This window comes from Myotis daubentonii, chromosome 7 (genome assembly GCF_963259705.1).
Source record: "Myotis daubentonii chromosome 7, mMyoDau2.1, whole genome shotgun sequence".
NCBI lineage: Eukaryota > Metazoa > Chordata > Mammalia > Chiroptera > Vespertilionidae > Myotis > Myotis daubentonii.
Window position 1 is genome coordinate 10,900,018 of NC_081846.1, and position 18,392 is coordinate 10,918,409.

General features: G+C 41.5%; 1 protein-coding gene across 1 annotated transcript; it reads right to left on the minus strand.

Moving 5' to 3' along the window:
- Positions 1–10,009: 10,009 nt before the first annotated feature.
- Positions 10,010–11,425, minus strand: LOC132238801 (T-cell surface glycoprotein CD1a-like; the record flags this gene model as incomplete). The annotated part of the gene is made up of 3 exons (XM_059704853.1): positions 10,010–10,107; positions 10,434–10,712; positions 11,143–11,425. Coding segments are annotated over 3 exons (660 nt in total), but the record flags the coding sequence as incomplete, so codon positions are not given.
- Positions 11,426–18,392: the final 6,967 nt, after the last annotated feature.

Sequence of the window (18,392 nt, forward strand, 5' to 3'; positions counted from 1 at the left end):
GGACTAGTATACAGACATTATAAAGAACTTCATATCAATAAGGAAAAGACCAACATTCTCCCTGACCACACACACACACACACACACACGCAAATAGCTAAAAATGTAAACTGGTACTTCACAAAAGAGTGTATCTAAATGGCTAATAAGCATATGTTAAGTACCATTAGTCAACAGGAAAATACAAACCATAAACAACAATTAGATGACCAAAAATACCAACACAAAAATGGCTAAAATTAAAGGGGTTAATGATATAAAATATGAGTGAGTTTGTGGAGAAGATGAAAGGGAGACTGGTAGAAGCACTGTGAAAACCTGTTCACCAGTGTCTATTAAATGTAAAAATATGTACCTCCTGTGACCCAGCAATTCTATTTCTGTGTATATTATGAGAAATGAATGTTTATGTTATCAGTATACAAGCACAATAATGTTCAATGATTCACACCCTGCAAAGTTAAGGACTGTCCTTGAGGTTCTAATGCCCCCATATCTGCAGTTTTGAGCTCCCACAGCTGATAATCCCTTCTCACAGGTGTCCGACCACATCATGTAAAAGCCTTAGGACTCAATGGGAAAGACTTGCAGTGCAGCTAAAGTTTGGGGCTGTTGCCTTGCAGTCGCTGGGGAGGAAATGGACTGAGAAAATGTGAGACAGGACAGAAGAGGTGCCTGATACAAGCAGCTTTTTTTAAAAAAATTATCTCTATTACAAGCAGGTCTTTATGAACAAACATATAAAATATAATATATACACAAAACCAATTATTTTTTATAGGAAATCTTCCATAGGCCAGTCTGTTCAGTAACTGTTTAACTCCCAGTTATTCAAATACAGACATTCACAAGCATCAAGTTACAGCTCTTTAACGCTGTCTAAGGAGAAATTCCTGTGAAACTCTATGTTGCTCACCTTCACTCTATTCGAAATTAAAAACCAGTGCCTGTCCAGGTGGTGTGGCTCAGTTGTTGAGCATTGACCTATGAACCAGGAAGTCTAGTTTGATTGCAGTCAGGGCACATGCCCAGGTTGCAGGCAGGATCCCCAGTGTGGGGTTTGCAGGAGGCAGCCAATCAATGCTTCTCTCTCATCAATGTTTCTATCTCTTTCTCCCTCTCCTTTCCTCTCTGAAATCAATAAAAATATATTTAAAAAATAAGGCTAGTGAGTTAAAAACAAACAAACAAACAAAAAACACCCTTTGTCTGCTGTGCAGCTGTTCACTTGCAGTAACAGCTGTTCATCGTTTGGGACCGTTATTCTAACCCACCATTCTGAGAAGATAAGGCAAACTCAGTATGGAACCTTGCAAGTGAACTATTGATGTGGGCGGCTTGACTCTGGTGTACTTACCCCATGTAGCTTCCCCATAGTTACAGTCTGTCTCACATGAAATCTCTATATTGCACTGTAATCTGAAAGTCTTAATTTCTCCAGTTTTTGTTAGTTACTCTCCTTTAATCTCCAAATTAAAGTATGTATAAGAAATCATACCAAGTAAATTCCTGTAGACCAATTTAATTTCATCATTCTAAAACCGCAGTTACGTAATTTCTACTTATCCAACTTGCATTATATTTTATTAAAAGTATCTTCAGGCAGATCAATTCTTATTCATATAAAAATTATACAAGGTAAAACCTAATTGGGAAATCAAATCTTGAATTTTACCTGTAAAAGGTTGCTTTTGGAAGTTATCTTTTATTGCCATCATTTCTACAGAAATTCAGTATCCCCTGATGACTTGTGTAGATCTAAATAGTACTATATGCAGTTGTATCCACTAAGTATTTCACTTTGTTTGGTTTTACTGCTATTTATATTTAGTTTAAGATGTAGATAAAGCAAAAGTAGTGCTCTGTTTTGGATTAGTTTATTACATTGCTAATTAGGTTCTCCAACAAAATTTGCAAACTGTGAACTAACTATGCAGACTCTGAACTGATAAAAGAGCATATAGATGTTCTCTGGTATATAGACTATCATGTCCTCTACAAATAAAGATTGTTAAGTTTCTTGGTTTATAATCTTATGGCTTTGATTTCTTACTTTGTCATATTAATTCTTAATTAATAAGATTGGGACATTCACTGCAATGATGAACACAAATGGCCTTAGAAGAGAAGCCCAAAGTGTCACCATTTAGTGCAGCGGTTCTCAGCCTGTGGGTCGCAACCCCTTTGGCAGTCAAACGACCCTTTCAAAAGGGACACCTAAGACCATCCTGCATATCAGATATTTACATTACAATTCATAACAGTAGCAACATTACACTTATGAAGTAGCAACAAAAATAATTTTATGGCTCTAACCGGTTTGGCTCAGTGGATAGAGCGTCAGCCTGTGGACTCAAGGGTCCCAGGTTCGATTCCGGTCAAGGGCATGTACCTTGGTTGCGGGCACATCCCCAGTAGGGAGTGTGCAGGAGGCAGCTGATTGATGTTTCTAACTTTCTATCCCTCTCCCTTCCTCTCTGTAAAAAATCAATAAAATATTTAAAAAATAATAATTTTATGGTTGTGTCACAACATGAGGAACTGTATTTAAAGGGCCAGAAGGTTGAGAACCACTGATGTAGTAGGATTTTAGCTGTTTTGGTTTTTTTCCCTTCTTTATGAAATTGAGAAGGTGCCCTTTCGTTCCTAGTTCACTGGAAGTTTTCGACACAAGAAGGTGCTCAATGTTTCAAATGTTTATTTCTAACTATTGAAGTAAAATATGATTGTTCCCCTCTATTCTGTTACCATGGTGAATTATAATGATTGATTTTTAAATTTAAAAAAATCTTCCTCATCTGGTATAAACCCAAATAGTCATCATATAATAAACTTTTTATACACTGCTAGATTCTATTATATTTTGTTAGGAATTTTGTATCTATACTTATAAGAAATGTTGGTATATAGTTTGATTTTCTTGCAATTATCTTGTAAGTTTTTAATGATAGAAATATGGTGACTTCATAAAGTAAATTAGGAATGCCTTCTTCGTTTTCTAAAACATTTTAGTATAAGGCTGGTATTTCTTCTTTAAATGTTTGGATTTAACAATCTTTCTGAGCCATATGTTTTCTTTGTGGGAGACTTTTAATAACACATTAATTTAATACTTATTATTATTTATGTTTTTCCACTACATTTTATATATGATACTTAACAATTATATTACATATTTTATTAATACCAACCTAATCAGATGTTATCTTCCTACCTCAGTTAAAACTCATTTTTAAGGAAATTTTTAAAAACAAATATTTATTATTGAAAGTATTACATATAACCCACTTCCCTTCCCACCCCGTGACCCCTTATAGAACATCACCATCCCCCCTCCTCCCCCACATCCCCTACACCACCTGCCCACTGCCCCAGGCCTTCATCACCCTATTGTCTGTGTCCACAGGTTATACATATATGCATACAAGGTCTTTGGTTGATCTCCTCCTACCCACCTACCCTCCCCCCCACACCTTCCCTCTGAGATTCTGCAGTTTGTTCTATGCTTCTATATCTCTGGATCTATTTTGTTCATCAATTTATTTTGTTCATTAGATTCCACACATGAGTGAGATCATGTGATACTTGTCTTTCACTGACTGGCTCATTTCACACATAATACTCTCCAGGTCCCTCCATACTGTCTCTTACCCTTTCAGACAGTGTGGAGGGACCTGCTGCATAGTATTCCATGGTGTTAATGTACCCCAGCTTTTTATCCACTCATCTACTGATGGCAGTTGGGCTGTTTCCAGATCTTAGCTATTGTAAATTGCCCTCCTGTGAACTTAGGGGTGCATATATTCTTTCTGATTGATGTTTCTGGTTTCTTAGGATACATTCCTAGAAGAGGAATCACTGGGTCAAATGGCAGTTCCATATTTAATTTTTAGAGGACATTCCATATTGTTTTCCGTAGTGGCTGCACCAGCCTGCATTCCCAGGAGCAGTGCACTAGGGTTCCCTTTTCCCACATCCTCGCCGACACTTGCCATACTTTTTATAATATCAATCCAGATAAATAATTTTATATGAATGTATTTTTTCAATTCTTTTCTTAAAAATTTTACCCGAGGATATATTTTTATTGATTTGAGAGAGAGAGAGAAACATTGAGTGCTGCCTCCTGCATTGGCCCTGACTGGGTTTGGAACCCGAAACATTGGTATGTGCCCTGATCATGATCAAACCTGAAACCTCTTGGTGTATGGGACAACACTCCAAGCAGCTAAGCTATCCATCCAGGGCCTTTGCAATTCTTGTTTCATATTTTATTTGGAATATTTAGTCAATAAACCAAGTACATAAGTTTATCATTAGTTATTTCTTTTCAAAAGTAATAACTGTCGCCCTGGCCAGTTTTGTTCAGTGGTTGGAGCACCATCCCATACACCAAAAAGGTGGTGGTTCAGTTCTGGTCAGGGCACAGGTAGGTTGCAGTTCAGTCCCTCATTGGGGTGCAAGGCAACTAATCAGTGTTCTTTTCTCACATTGATGTTTCTCTCTCTCTCTCTCCTTCTCTCTCTCTGTCTCCCTCTCTAAAAAAACAACAACAAACAAACCAAAAAAAAACCCCAAAACATATATATTTAAAAAAGAAAACTAGCCCAATCTGGTTCGGTTCAATGGATAGAGCGTTGACCTATAGACTGAAGGGTCTTGAGTTCGATTTTGGTTGGCATGTACTTTGGTTGCAGGCTCCTCCCCTGCCTTGGCCCTGGTCAGGGCTCATGCATGCAGGAGGCAGCCAGTCGATGTGTTTCTCTCATGTTGATGTTCCTCCCTGTCTTTCCCTCTCTCTTCCACTCTCTCTCTAAAAATCAATGGAAAAATATCCTCAAATGAGAATTTTAAAAAAAGAAAAAGAAAAACATACTCTCAGATAGTAAAAATAGAGGAGTGTGTCCTCTTAACAGCAGCATATCCAAATACATTTGTGGGCCTAAAAGTACTCAATGAGTTAAGTTTCTATTTTATTCAAGAAACAACTTTGCTGGGAGCCGGTCCATCCTTGCTGTTTCAAGGGACCTGGCATATATGGCATACTGTTCTTAATATGTTTGCTCACCTTCTTGGCACTATGTGTTTTAACCAAAGTCACCTCTCTGAGAAAGGTTATTTCCCCAGGCAGGGATTTTTCCCCTGAAGTTAGGGAGGGAGTAAAACCCCTTAACTAAGTGCCAGGCGGGTAATTAATCACTTTAACTATGAACAATCATGCTTAAGCTACATAATCTTTACTCCCTGGAATGGAGATAAGAAACGCCCTAACCTTGGGAATAGAGATTGATAGGATTGGAATCAACTGGTATAAATACAGATGTAACAAGACAACAGGACACAGAACTTAGAAGACAGAACCAAGAGAACAGAACCTAGACACAGAACCTAGAGAAGAACCTAGAGACAGAACATGGCGAAAGATCCTGGACAGAAACTGGCGACAGAACCTAGAGACAGAACCTAGCGAGAGAACCTGGCTGAAGAACCTAGAGACAGAACCTGGCTACAGAACCTGGATAGAACATGGCAAGAGAACCTGACTAGAACCTGGTGACTGAACCTGGCTGGAGAACCTGGACAGAACCTGGCTGGAGAACCTAGCAAGAGAACATGGACACAGAACCTGGCTGGAGATCCTAACCAGAACTTCGCTGGAGATCCTGAACAGAATTTGGCTGGAGATCCAGACCAGAACTTGGCTGGAGATCCTGGCAAGGAACCTGGCTATGATGATCACCCGAAGGCTGCCTCCGTGTCATTCCTTCTTCGCCGACTCCGTCTACACCTTTGGGGACCCCTGGACCTGCTGGGGTTGGACCCCAGCACAACTTAACTAATGTAATTTTTAAATTTAATAATATGTTTCACGTTACCCAATGTACCAGACATATGTCATTCAACATGTAGTCAATGTAAAACGTTATTCATAAGGTATTTTGCATTCCTTTTAGGTACCAGGTTGCCAGAATCCGCTGTATATTTCACTCTGATGACACATTTCAATTCTGACTGGCCACATGTCCATTGTTCAGTAGCCACATGGGGTTCATGACTTTTCTGGTGGACAGTGCAGACCTAGACCCTTCCAGGCAATGCGTGGGGCTCTCCATAGGTCCCACACAGAGAGGGGACATTGCCATCTATTGAACACTTATTGTGTGCCAGGCATTGGGATTTATCTCATTAAGTCCCAATGACAGGCTGGGAGGTAGGGGGTATTCAACCCATCTCTTATATAAGACAACTGAGGCTCAGAGGGGTGAGGTCACACAGTGGCTGGAACCAAGGTCCACTGCCCCAGGCCTCTCCTGCCAGAGCCCTCAGGGGAAGGCTTAGGCCAGGTGAGGACCAGCGAGGTGGCAGCTGGAGCTGGGCCTGTCTACATGAGCCATGTGCTCAGAAAAATTGTAGTTTGGAGATGAGTGCTTAACAAGTTCTCACCCATCACTGGAAGTTCGTTTGAAAGTACATGAGCCAATAGGAAGCTATCCAGAGTTGATTGCTAGCTAGGAGTAAGGATCCCCTTTTGTTTTCTGCACAGTATTTGTCACATGATCTCACTTTACCACAGGTATCATCCTACCTTTCATCATCACTGTATCATAGTCCCAGAGATCCTAAATGAAGGTGCATGGATTTCCTCCTTTGCTTTTGTGATGTTGTTGTCTTGTGGACTTGGTCCGGGTTGGTAGTTTGCCAGGAGCCTAATCCATTGAATAGCAATCCATATTCGAAGAATCTTGCGACTGATATTTTCATTATGTAGTTGGCACTGATATGGTACCTACAGTTTTGCTAGTTGTCCATCCAACCTTCCACACAGTGGGGAAAACAGGTAAAGGAGGGCTTTGGGGCATAAGCAACAGGAACCTTTGAAAAATCCATCCTTTTTGGATTTAGGCTCAGCCTAATACAGTTACTGCCAGTGTCACATGTCAGCAGTATTTCATGTCTGGGAATGTGGTAGTAAAATTAAGGAGCAGCTCTTTTAAAAAGTGAGTTCCAGCAAACTGTGTTAGTAACAAGCATCCTTCTGAGGTCTTCATATACTACCTTATGATGCAAAGATTTAATGTTCTTATACATATTAAAGACAAAATTTAAATACTTGTAAAGTGATACAGTTTAGAGGGTTTCTATACCAGTTAATCCAGAAATATCCCATCAAGGCAAACCTAGTGGTAGCAATACATCTTCTGAAAGGACTTCTTTTATTATTATTATTTTTTTTATTGATTTTTTACAGAGAGGAAGGGAGAGAGATAGAGAGTTAGAAACATCGATGAGAGAGAAACATCGATCAGCTGCCTCCTGCACATCTCCTACTGGGGATATGCCCGCAACCAAGGTACATGCACTTGACCAGAATCGAACCTGGGACCTTTCAGTCCGCAGGCCGACACTCTAGCCACTGAGCCAAACCGGTTTTGGCTGAAAGGACTTCTTATACTCATGCAACTTTAAAATATCTAAGTAATGAAAAGCATGCCCTGTTAAAGTTAAAATGGAGATGTATTTAGGGAAGTTAGATACATTCAAACATAAGTCTGTCAGGTTAGTTGGTGAGTCCATTGAATTTTGGTACCTTTTTTTGTTCAAAACTAATTTACCTGGAATTAGCACATGTGGCTTCTAAATCAGTGACAGCCCAGTTATTCAGGATCAATATGTTCTGGTTGGTTTACTGAGAACTTTGATTCTTTGCCTTTGACTTGACCATTTCCCCACAGAGAACTGCTCTGTCAGAAGTACAGGAGAGGTAAAACTGAAGTCAGGTGAGTTAGTGTAAAAGGCAGGAAGAAGAAGGTAAAGACAAGGTTAAAACACACATGCCTGTTTTTGGATGACTTGCGTTCTATTAAATCCGTGTTCTTTTCTTTGCCTCACACTTAACATTCTTGTGTCTCCATCCCTACAAGTTACGAGGGTATTTTACAGCCAGAATGCCACTTTGTAAAGTTTTTCCTTTACTCTGTTGTGCATGTTTGTCTATTTCACATTTTTCTGTAGTTTCATATATCCTTAACCTAAAGTAATTTAAAATGGGAGTGGGATAACTTTATTATTTACATAGTCTTTTAAATGGAACTTGTAATGTCTGGTTGTAAGGAGAATGTGAATTTGTAGGTAAATGAATTGTATGGCAGCCAAGCATATCCCGTGGATTTGGGAGAGATAGAGCCTGAGATTTGAAGAAGGAAAAATAAAGGTACAAATTACAAACAACTTTAACTGCCAGTGCCAAAGGGCTAATTTTAAACATAGGATCTTTATCTCAGTTTAGAAAAAATACTAATCTTAGGTCCATTCCACTTTATTTAACTCATAGTTCACAAGGTGTTGATTTTTTTTAATGGGTCTCTATATTGTTTTCTAAAATTACATTGTGATTCTATAATTGTTATTCTATAGAAAACTGTACAGGAAGTAAGTAAATTAGAATAACTTCAATGGGAATATAACTTAAATTTTTTTAATTTTAAATAAATGTGTTTCCATTGCAGTAAAAAAAAAAAAAAGGTGGCATATATATTTTGGAAAAAGGAGCTATTCTGTGCTTATTTAATTTATCAGTATTAAGTAATTATTTTACCCTTAAAGAATTGGTTGTGATAAAACATGTAAACTTACTGGTTTTGATTATGACCGAGTCTGTTGCTTGTCATGTTTTTGTGAGCAGTTATGTTTTTTAAAATATCTGTTTTTCCTTTTTGGTTAATTTTGAGCATGGATGCCAAAATTATTTTTGCTCTAGATTCTTCCTTTTGTTTAAAATGTTTCTTACACTTATGACCAGCCAAATCCGCCTTTTAGAAGGTGCTATTGCTACCTGTGGAATAACTGGCAACAAGACAGGCTTTTTGTTTTCAATGGTTGGCTGTTACTTGAAGGTATTACAAAATGGTAGTATTTGTAGCATTGGGTATGTCCAAGATTAGGACTGGGTTGTCAAGATTTTCTTTTGTTAAAGGAAATAAAAGGAAAATTGCCACTACTGCATTTACTGAACTATTCTAAACTTAAGATTCATTCCTTGATGCTTGAGCCAGTGGAGTGAACCAGACCAATGGAAGTGTTGAATTTCCTGTGTACTTTTATGAATATTGCCTCGAATTTTCTTTTCATACACATTGAGCCTGAATTAACATATGAATAGTATATTCTTTTTTAAAAATTGATAGAAAAATGTGTTTGTGTTAAGTAGCAGGATATATAATATTGTCACTAGTTACTTCCTTGTTTTCTCCTTTCTTGCTCTAGAACTCAGGTACCTGATCTTAGTGGTAAATGCTAAGCAAACTTAACACAGGCTTTTATTGAAAGCATATTACATACAGTTATACACTTTGTAAATGATACAAATTTTAAAAAGACAGACTTTGCTCTCAGGCTTAAAAATTAGAAGGTGAAAAGGGGCCTAAACGACTATAACAATGGATTAAAAGTTAGAAGTAGATTCAGCAAAGTCCACTGAAAAGCGTGGTGGGAGTTCAGGCACTGCTTCCACTTGTGAATCAGGGAAGGCCCCCACAAAGAAGTGACATCTCAAATGGGCCTGAGATTCATCAGTTTTTCAATATGTAGTGGTTGCTAGGATCTCATTTTATCCAGAGTTAAAATAAGAGTTTTATAATCTCAGACCCAGGTCAGAAAGCAAAATTACCTTTATTTTATATTAATAAGTAACTGTTAAACACACAAATAACAACACATAAACAACCAAAGTTGTACGTGGAGAGCTGAGCGGACATTGTCGCCATGCTGCGTTTAAACATGTCTGGAACCCCAGGGCTGCAGGATCTCATTCCAGAGGAAGAAGATTGGCAGGCGGCTCACAGTGTGACCTGATAAGAACAGAGATGGAAGTTACTCTGCATGAGGAGGAGGTGAGAACTGAAGATAAAAGGAAAGGGACTGAGGAAAGAAGAACTAAGAGGAGAGGGAAGAAAGGTGGGAAGACAAGTAGGGAGTGGATGAAAGAACAGGAAAGATGGGCACAAAAAACTCACCAGCGCTTCCTAAGCCAAAATGCAAGAGCTGTCAGAAGCACCAGGGGCACCATCACTGCCAAGATGATCCAGCCCACGGAGCCTTGATGATGTTCTGTGGGTTTGGGTGCACACAAGGTGTCATTTCCAACCCACCCCCTGTTTACTGCCTTTCCCTGGTCTGCCTTTTTTATTTGAGTGTTCGCCTCACTAATCTTTGTTCTTGTTTCCTCTCTCTGTCTTCAGAGTTGAATCTTTCATCTAACCCTCAACATCTTCCTACTTCTGCAGGTCTCTCATTTTCAACTCCTTATTTATTGAACTATTTTCATTCTTTTGGGTCTGGAGTCCATAAATCCCAAATGTTTTACTTGGCTCTTCTGCTCTGCTTGTAGACCGCTATCTACTCCCTTTCCCAGTGCAGGCCCCAGTCTTTCTTACCCAGGTAGAGGAGGATGTCCTGGCCTCCTAGGCTGCTATGTCTCACCCGGCAATACAGGCCAGATGTCTTAGTGGCTTCCACATCCAAGAAAACCTGAAGGTACCATGTGCCATCAGCATTGGGCGGGATATCACTTTGTTGAGTGCCCTGTTGTACCTGTTCACCTCGCATCCACTTTACCCAAATTGACTTCGGATGCAAACCAGAGCCATGATAAACCAGCATCTGATGGTCAGGACCAGGATTAGAGCCAGTGGACAGCCAGGCCTCTGGTTTTACTGCAGAGAACAGGAGAGATACTGAGATAAGGACACTAACACAGACTTGGAAGTTCATATCTTCACATTAGCTTAGACCAGCGGTTCTCAACTTATGGGTCTTGACCCTTTTGGCTGTCCAATGACCCTTTCACAGGGGTCTCTTAAGACCATCCTGCATATCAGATATTTACATTAGGATTCATAACAGTAGCAACATTACAGTTATGAAGTAGCAATGAAAATAATTTTATGGTTGGGTCACAACATGAAGAACTGTGTTTAAAGGGCCAGAAGGTAGAGAACCTCTGATTTACAGACACATCTGTCACATGCTGGGAATTCATCACCCATTATCCTTCTTCCTCTTCACCCCTTATCCTCAATTTGACGGGAAGGTGGGAATGTGTGTAATTTTAGAAAATTCTTGGAGGAAGGATATGGGACTGACCTTGTCTCTGGAGATCGGCCTTCCCTGCATCAAGAATACTCAAGAGGAAACGTGGGCAGGTGTCACTGAGAATCTTCTGAACTATTTTCTTGATGGCACGATTCTGATTAAATAGTCTGTACACATCCTGAGCTCTTGTTCCACCATTTGGAGATGGAAACAATGAATTGTTCTGGTAGTACAAGAGCTCTGATCCTTGATAAGCAAATCGATAGAAGGCTACCTTGGCTCCCCCAGGGTGCAGCTCACAGCCCATTGTTATCTGAATCTCAAAGGGATTTAGGAAAGAGAGTTGTAAATTAGAGGAAAGAGGGAATAAAAAGATTAAATTAGTAGAAGCAAAAAAAAAAAAAAAAGGAAATAGAAGAAGTTTGGCGGCTCTGAGATAATGGAACAAACTTTGGTTTGATCTGAAGTTCAGAATAAGTGTAACTGGTGGTAGTTGAAGGTGAAAAAAAAATGACTTTTTTTGGAAATTGAAGTGAGCAAATGGTTGAAAGAATGTGACATAAATGGTGAGAGCAAGAGAATAAGGAAGCACGTAGTGTGAAAGAGTTGTGATTATAATAACCCAAGGTGAATGAAATGCTATAGGTGACAATAACTGTACAGACAGAGAATGCAGAAGAGATCAACTGTGGGGAAAATTAGAATAAGGAACATATTGAGACACACATCCCTCACCCAGCACATTGCACCTCCCCATTTTGGGAATTGAACTTACATTTAAACTTCCATTGACTGACATGTCTGTGAATTACTTGAGGCATTATAATAGAGAACCCATGGAAGAATTCTTCCAGTTCTTTTATCTCTTCCTTGCTCAAGTTGCCCTTGGACCAAGGATGCAGGAAAATAATTCTGCCAGAGTTGGTGTCCCAGCCATGAGTCTGCAACCAAGCAGAATACCAACTTTTCACCCCGGAATGGTTGTAGAAGGAAGAGCTATAGATCATTTTAAAGGAGATCTCCTCCTGGAAGGCTGTGGCAAAAGAACACATAGAATGAGGAGAAGAAAAGGCATAGGGAATGAGAGAGAATGAAGAAAAGTGCCAGGAAGAAAACACTCAGAATGTGGAGATTAGGGAAGCCATGGCTACCTCAGCAGACATCCAGCTGCCCAGGGCCCCAGTCTTTACAAACAACGTTCAGAATGGCACAGGGTCCTAGAGTACAGGATACTGAGAACTACGCTGACATTCTCCTCTCCAGGTATGTTCTGAGGACACCATACCACACAGAAACACACACACACACACACACACACACACACACACACACACACACACACACACTTTTGCACCCAACAGGGCAGTGGCCAGAGTTCTTACCATCTTCATTGTCACCAGTTGCGAGGAGAACTGCTAGCATTGGAATTTTCAGAAACAGCATTTCCTTTACAGATGTTATTTCTTCTTCAGGAAAGTTGGTCTTTAGCTTCTGTTTTAAATAAATCTATTCCACAATACCTCTATTCTGACTTCCTTCTTCTACCAACAAACCACCACCAAAAAAACAAAAATAAAAAGCCAGTTCTCCTTCCCTAAACTGTAGGCACTGATTCAGCCTCCCATTTCCCCTCTACTTCTGACTTTCAACTTCTCCCCTTGTTACCAGCCTTCATTCTGTTCATCTTTCTCTAGTTCAGCCTCTATGGACTAAGTCTTATGTGGCATTGAAAAGTCAGTTTACCTCTGGGGACGTTTTCTTTTCATTCAGACAATGAAAGCATAAAACCAAGAGGCTTTCCAATTCCTACCTGATGTTCTGTTGTCCCTGTGCTTTCCTGTCACTCTGTTCTTTTCTTGCCAAATTTAAATTTTCTTCAAATACTCTCTTCTTCTATCTGAGCCCCACCCCATTGCATCATACCTCTGACATCTCATTGGCTGCTTTATTTGATTTTCAGGATCTCCTATGATTGCCCTGTGTAACAGTATAAACTACTACTCCATTATCCTTAGGGAAGAACCGGTGGCCATCACAGAGACCACAGGAACCTGGAAACATAAAGAAAAATCTTCTCTGTTTGACTTGCATTGTTATATATTCATTTACCCAGAGTCACTGAGAACCTGCCTGGATACAAGCACCTTGCAGCACTCATGAATATTTAGTGGTCTACAAGGCAATCACTTTATTCAAGGAGATTTTTTTCTACTTAAGAAGGAAGGACATAAACTAAAGACTATAAACTTTAGTGTGTGGGGTTTTGTTATCATGTATAGACTAGACAAAACAAGCCTTCTTGAAGCAAAGTCCCAACCCTTAACTGATGTTGCCCACGCAGAATCTTGGCTCCAGTGATTTGCTCAGGGTGTTAGGTCTTTTGGGAATAAACAAGCCTTCTTTTCTGTCAAAGGACAGTTTAGACAGCTTCCATTTTGGACTGTGTGACTTGGCAGCCGCCATGTTGGCTGCACGGCTTGAGCTCCCCTGGGGGCTGCCATCTTGAAACAGAAAAGGCCAACTCCTCCCTTTGAATTAGCCTATTGCGAAAGACTGTGCACCTGAGCAAGGGACAGGTCACGTGCATCAGGGATTATAAATCCCGAGCAGGCAGCCTGCTCGGTGTATGCACACTTCCAGGCCATGTGCGCTCACCCTTCTATGTAGATGTAAAGATGTTTGCCTTGCTGCATAGCTCCCGAGTATGTTTTGTGTTCTACCAGAACCCCTGACTTGGGGGGGCTTGCCTTATTATTAACAATTTGGGGGCTCATCCAGGATACCATCTATTGCCACAGGGAAATTAGACCCCTCCCCTGAGGAGGTGCACCCTGTTGCCAAGTTACAGTGGCCTCGGCGAGGAGTGACAGCCATTACCCCTGGGCCAACTATGAGCTTGGGATCGAGAGTCAGACAACAATGCAGGAAGGGCCAAGAAAGACCCGTGGCAATCAGGTAACCTCATGCATGAGCCAAGGTGGGAAATTGGACTGAGTACTACTTTGGTGATTGGGTACCCTCGGAGGTCAGGAATATGTGACTGGAATGTGTCTTGGACATAAAGTGAGTGCAGATTTCTGATCTGTGGTTTTGTTCTGCGAGGGAAGCATCCAGAGAGGGACAAAGCAGATCTCAGGGAGTATGAGAAACCTCCAACATGAGGGGTTGAGTACATAGTCACAAGGGTCCTGCTAAGGATGGGAAACAGAAATTCTAGGCCTAGGGAATACATTCCCCCAAAATAGTCCATTGGTAGAATGCTGAGGTTCTGGGGAGGCAAGTTCCCGAACCAGGGATAGAGATATTGCTCTTAGTGTAAATTTTTAGTGTTGCGCGTGCCTGTATGAGAGTGTATGTTGGTGTTTTATGCCTGGTTTTTTTGTTTAATTTGTTTAAAGATGGGGCAAAACCTGCCTTGGGGGGAGCTCAGTTGTGTGTGGTGGGCCTGAACCCATGACAGAGATTGCAGGAAAGTCCCAGCAGCTGCCAAGAATCCTTATTCTTGGGGATTCATCCTGCTCTCCGTGGCAGGGTGTTGGTCCACCAGAAATTCTTAGCTAGTTAAGATTTCTGTCTTTATGTCTGTAAAGTAGAGACTTTAATTTTCTCTTCCCTGATTTATGATTTTCTGTGCTGGGGTTAAAATTTTAAGATTCTAAGATTAATTTAAAAGTGTGAAATTTGTAAAGGTTGCAATCCAGGGGCGTTTAAAACAAAGGCCAGTCAGTTCCAAGACTGCTTGTGGTTAACAAACCATTATCTTCCCCACCTGAGGCAAAGCGGGAGGGGAAAGGAAAAAAAAAACACAAAGAAGCCAGAGGTTTCCAAGTGGCAGAATGGGAGGCGGTACTTGGGTGCTTGCAGAACTCGGCAGGGCGGAGAAATTTGCAAAGTCCCACCCAGCATCACGTCCATTAAACATCCAGTTGTCAGCGTTGATATTAACTCGGATGGGATGGAAAGCCGGTGGCCTGCTTGTGATGTCAGAAACCTGCACAGGCCAGCTGAGGCGGAACTAAGGCTGACCTTGGGGGCATGGCAGCAAGAGAATGGGCAGTTCTTGAATGAGGATGGACCGCATTCCAAGGGTGGTCCTGGAGGCATAAGACTCCCAGCCAGATTAGTGTGTCCTTTCTTTGAACAGAAAGGGCAATCATAGTTAACAGAATCTATACTAATAAAAGGGTAATATGCTAATTAGACTGGGTGACTGGCCATTTTCTGGACGTCTGAGTTCCTTCCAGACAAAGCCACGGTGGTGGGGGCCAAGGCAAAGGCGATTAGGGGCAATAGGCCAACAGGGCAGGGCAGTTGGAAGCCATCAGGCCAGGAGGGGAGTGCAGTTAGGGGTCATCAGGCTGGCAGAGGAGGGCAGTTGTGGGCCATCAGGAGGGCAGAGGCGGTTAGGGGCGATCAGGCAGGCAGGCAGGTGCATGGTTAGGAGCCAGTGATCCTGGATTGTGAGAGGGATGTCAGACTGCTGGTTTAGGCCTGATCCCACAGGACAATCTGACATCCTCCGAGGTTTCCCAGATTGGAGAGGGTGCAGGCCAGGCTGAGGGACATCATCCCCCATGCACAAATTTTGTGCACCGGGCTTCTAGTAATTTAAATAAAATGGTACTTTCACTTGCCATACTTTTTATAATATCAATCCAGATAAATAATTTTATATGAATGTATTTTTGCAATTCTTTTTTTTTTAAATCCTCACCCGAGGATATATTTTTATTGATTTCAGAGTGAGAGAAACATTGATTGTTGCCTCCTGCATTGGCCCTAACTGGGTTTCAAACCCGCAACCTCAGTATGTGCCCTGACCATGATCAAACCTGAAACCTTTCGGTGTATGGGACAACGCTCCAAGCAGCTGAGCCATCTGGCCAGGGCCTCTGCAATTCTTGTTTTATATTTTATTTGGAGTATTTTGTCAAGAGACTAAGTAATATCCAGTAATTATATAATCAGTTATTTCTTTTCAAAAGTAATAACTGTCGTCCTAGCCAGTTTTGCTCAGTGGTTGGAGCATAGTCCCTCGGACTGAAGGGTCCTGGGTTTGATTCCAGTCCAGGGTATGTACTTCCGTTGCAGGCTGGACCCCCGGCCAGGGGTATACACCAGCATGGATTAGTCCTGCCACACATGTTTAGACTGTTATGGAGGCTCAGATGCTTAAAAACCAATAGTATAAGCATTCATCCCAATTCCAGGTATTAAGCACTTATTTTTTAGATTACTGGGATGATACCAAGGAGATGCAGACAAGCCCTGGACTTAGGGCCACAGTTTGGGGACTAGTTCTGGCTCTCAGCTTACTGGTCATGGGGCATTGGATAGAGAAGTCACCTCTTTGAAACTCAGCTTTCCTGGTTATGTGGTGAAGGAAATGCCGCTGTTGGTGCTGTCAGTGAAACAGGTAGAGACCATGAAAACAGCTAAACGTACAAAACCAGAAGCAAACACTTCTCTCCGTCTATCAGGTTCGTTTATTCATTCCTTAGGAAAGCCAGAAGCTTCTGGCCATAGAAAATGGTCCCATAGAACTCATTTTAGCTTGTCACGCGTAAGATAGTCAAGGCTGTTGAGCAGAAATCATCATAAAATTAGGTAACCCTTACTGATCATTTAATGAGACACTTTATATGTAACTGTTTAGCATAACCTTTATAATAACCCTCTGAAGCGAGGTACTGCTGTTCTTACTGCCTTAGATAATAGAATTGGAATTAGAATCAGTGACTTATCCATGGCAATGCATCTGGGAAATGTCCTTGAACCAAGACTGGCTATAGAACTCAAACTTGACCACAGAGCCGTGTGCCGTGGCGTTCTCCTGTGACAGTGACAGTGGTAAACAGAGGTGTTTCCGTTTCACTGCAGACGATGGGCCACTGGCCCGCTGCCCTGTTTGTTCTCTGTGGCTTCTCCTTCAGTAGCTGGCAGCGCGGTGCAGAGGGCGAGGGAAAGCCAGCTGGGGAGACGCCGGTTCCTGAGCAAGCAGGTCAGTGGCACGGGCCCTCCAGCTCTCCGGTTTTAATGTTGCTGTAGCTGTAAAATTTCAATAGAAACCGTCTCTTTCATGTGGGGGCTCATCTTTTAGATGAGGCAGAAAGGGACTCCGGTGACATTTTTGGTGGTGTTTTTTATTCTTATTTACTTTTCCAGGAAAAGCCTTACAAAAGTAATTTCTTCAATCTCAATAACTTGGTATGCCCATGTTAGATGGAGAAAACAATAAAAAACATCATCTGGATCATAATTTAAATCCCAGATGAGCTCAAAGGCAATACAGAGTAATGTGTGATGTTAACAGTGGTTAGGCCTGGATGACGGGGCTGTGGAGAACTTCTTTTTCTACGTTCCAGTGTTTTGCAGACTGTGGGGTATTACTCTGAAATGGGAGAAAGGAAACAACTTTCTTTAATGTAAAAACAATGCCCTTCAAAATCTTACCTGTTCACTCCACGCAGACCTGTATCTATATAGGCCTTTGGTGTTTACACTTTGGGCACTGAACGGTTTATTTTTACACCGAGAGAAGAACCACGACTTCACTTTAAATGCCAAGGACAGTTTTTATTGAGATTTTTAGTCTCCTTTTAAATGGCACATAAAAAGTAGAAGAAAATATTTTATGTTGGGCTTTGGATATGACCCATCTGGACCAACAAACATTTTTCTTCCCATACTGTCCCATAGCTTTTCTTTGCCCATTTAAACAACTTATACATTGTACTAGAAGCCCGGTGCACGAAATTTGTGCGTGGATATGGTCCCTAGGTGCAGCCTGCGATCAGGACCATCTTCCCCAGCTGCTGGCAGCCAGCCCCGCCTCCCACCACCACCCACCTGGGTTCACAGTTTGCCATCAGGCGATCGGAGCCTGTGGGCTGCGGGGAGGGACCAAGAAGTCAGCCATTCCCACCTACTCGCCAACCCCACCCCCGCTGTGGGTTGCCCTCTGTGTGGGGGGCGACCGGCAGGGCAGAGTCCTTGGCTTGGCACCACCCGCATCCCCTCCCACCCACCCTCAGGTCCCCGTTTGCCACTGGGTGGTGGGAGCCTGCTGGCTGGGGAAAGGGACTAAGAGGTGGTCAGTGCACCTCATAGTGACTGGTCGAGTGGTCGTTCTGGTCATTATGGTTGCTGGGCTTTTATTATATAGGATGTTTTAAACACATGAGTGCACTACTTTTTTAAAAAATGAAAGTATTACATATGTCCCCTTTTTTTCTTCCCCCATTGACCGCCTCCAACAACGCACTGCTTTCAATACTCCTGAGTTAATGATATTTTAAAGT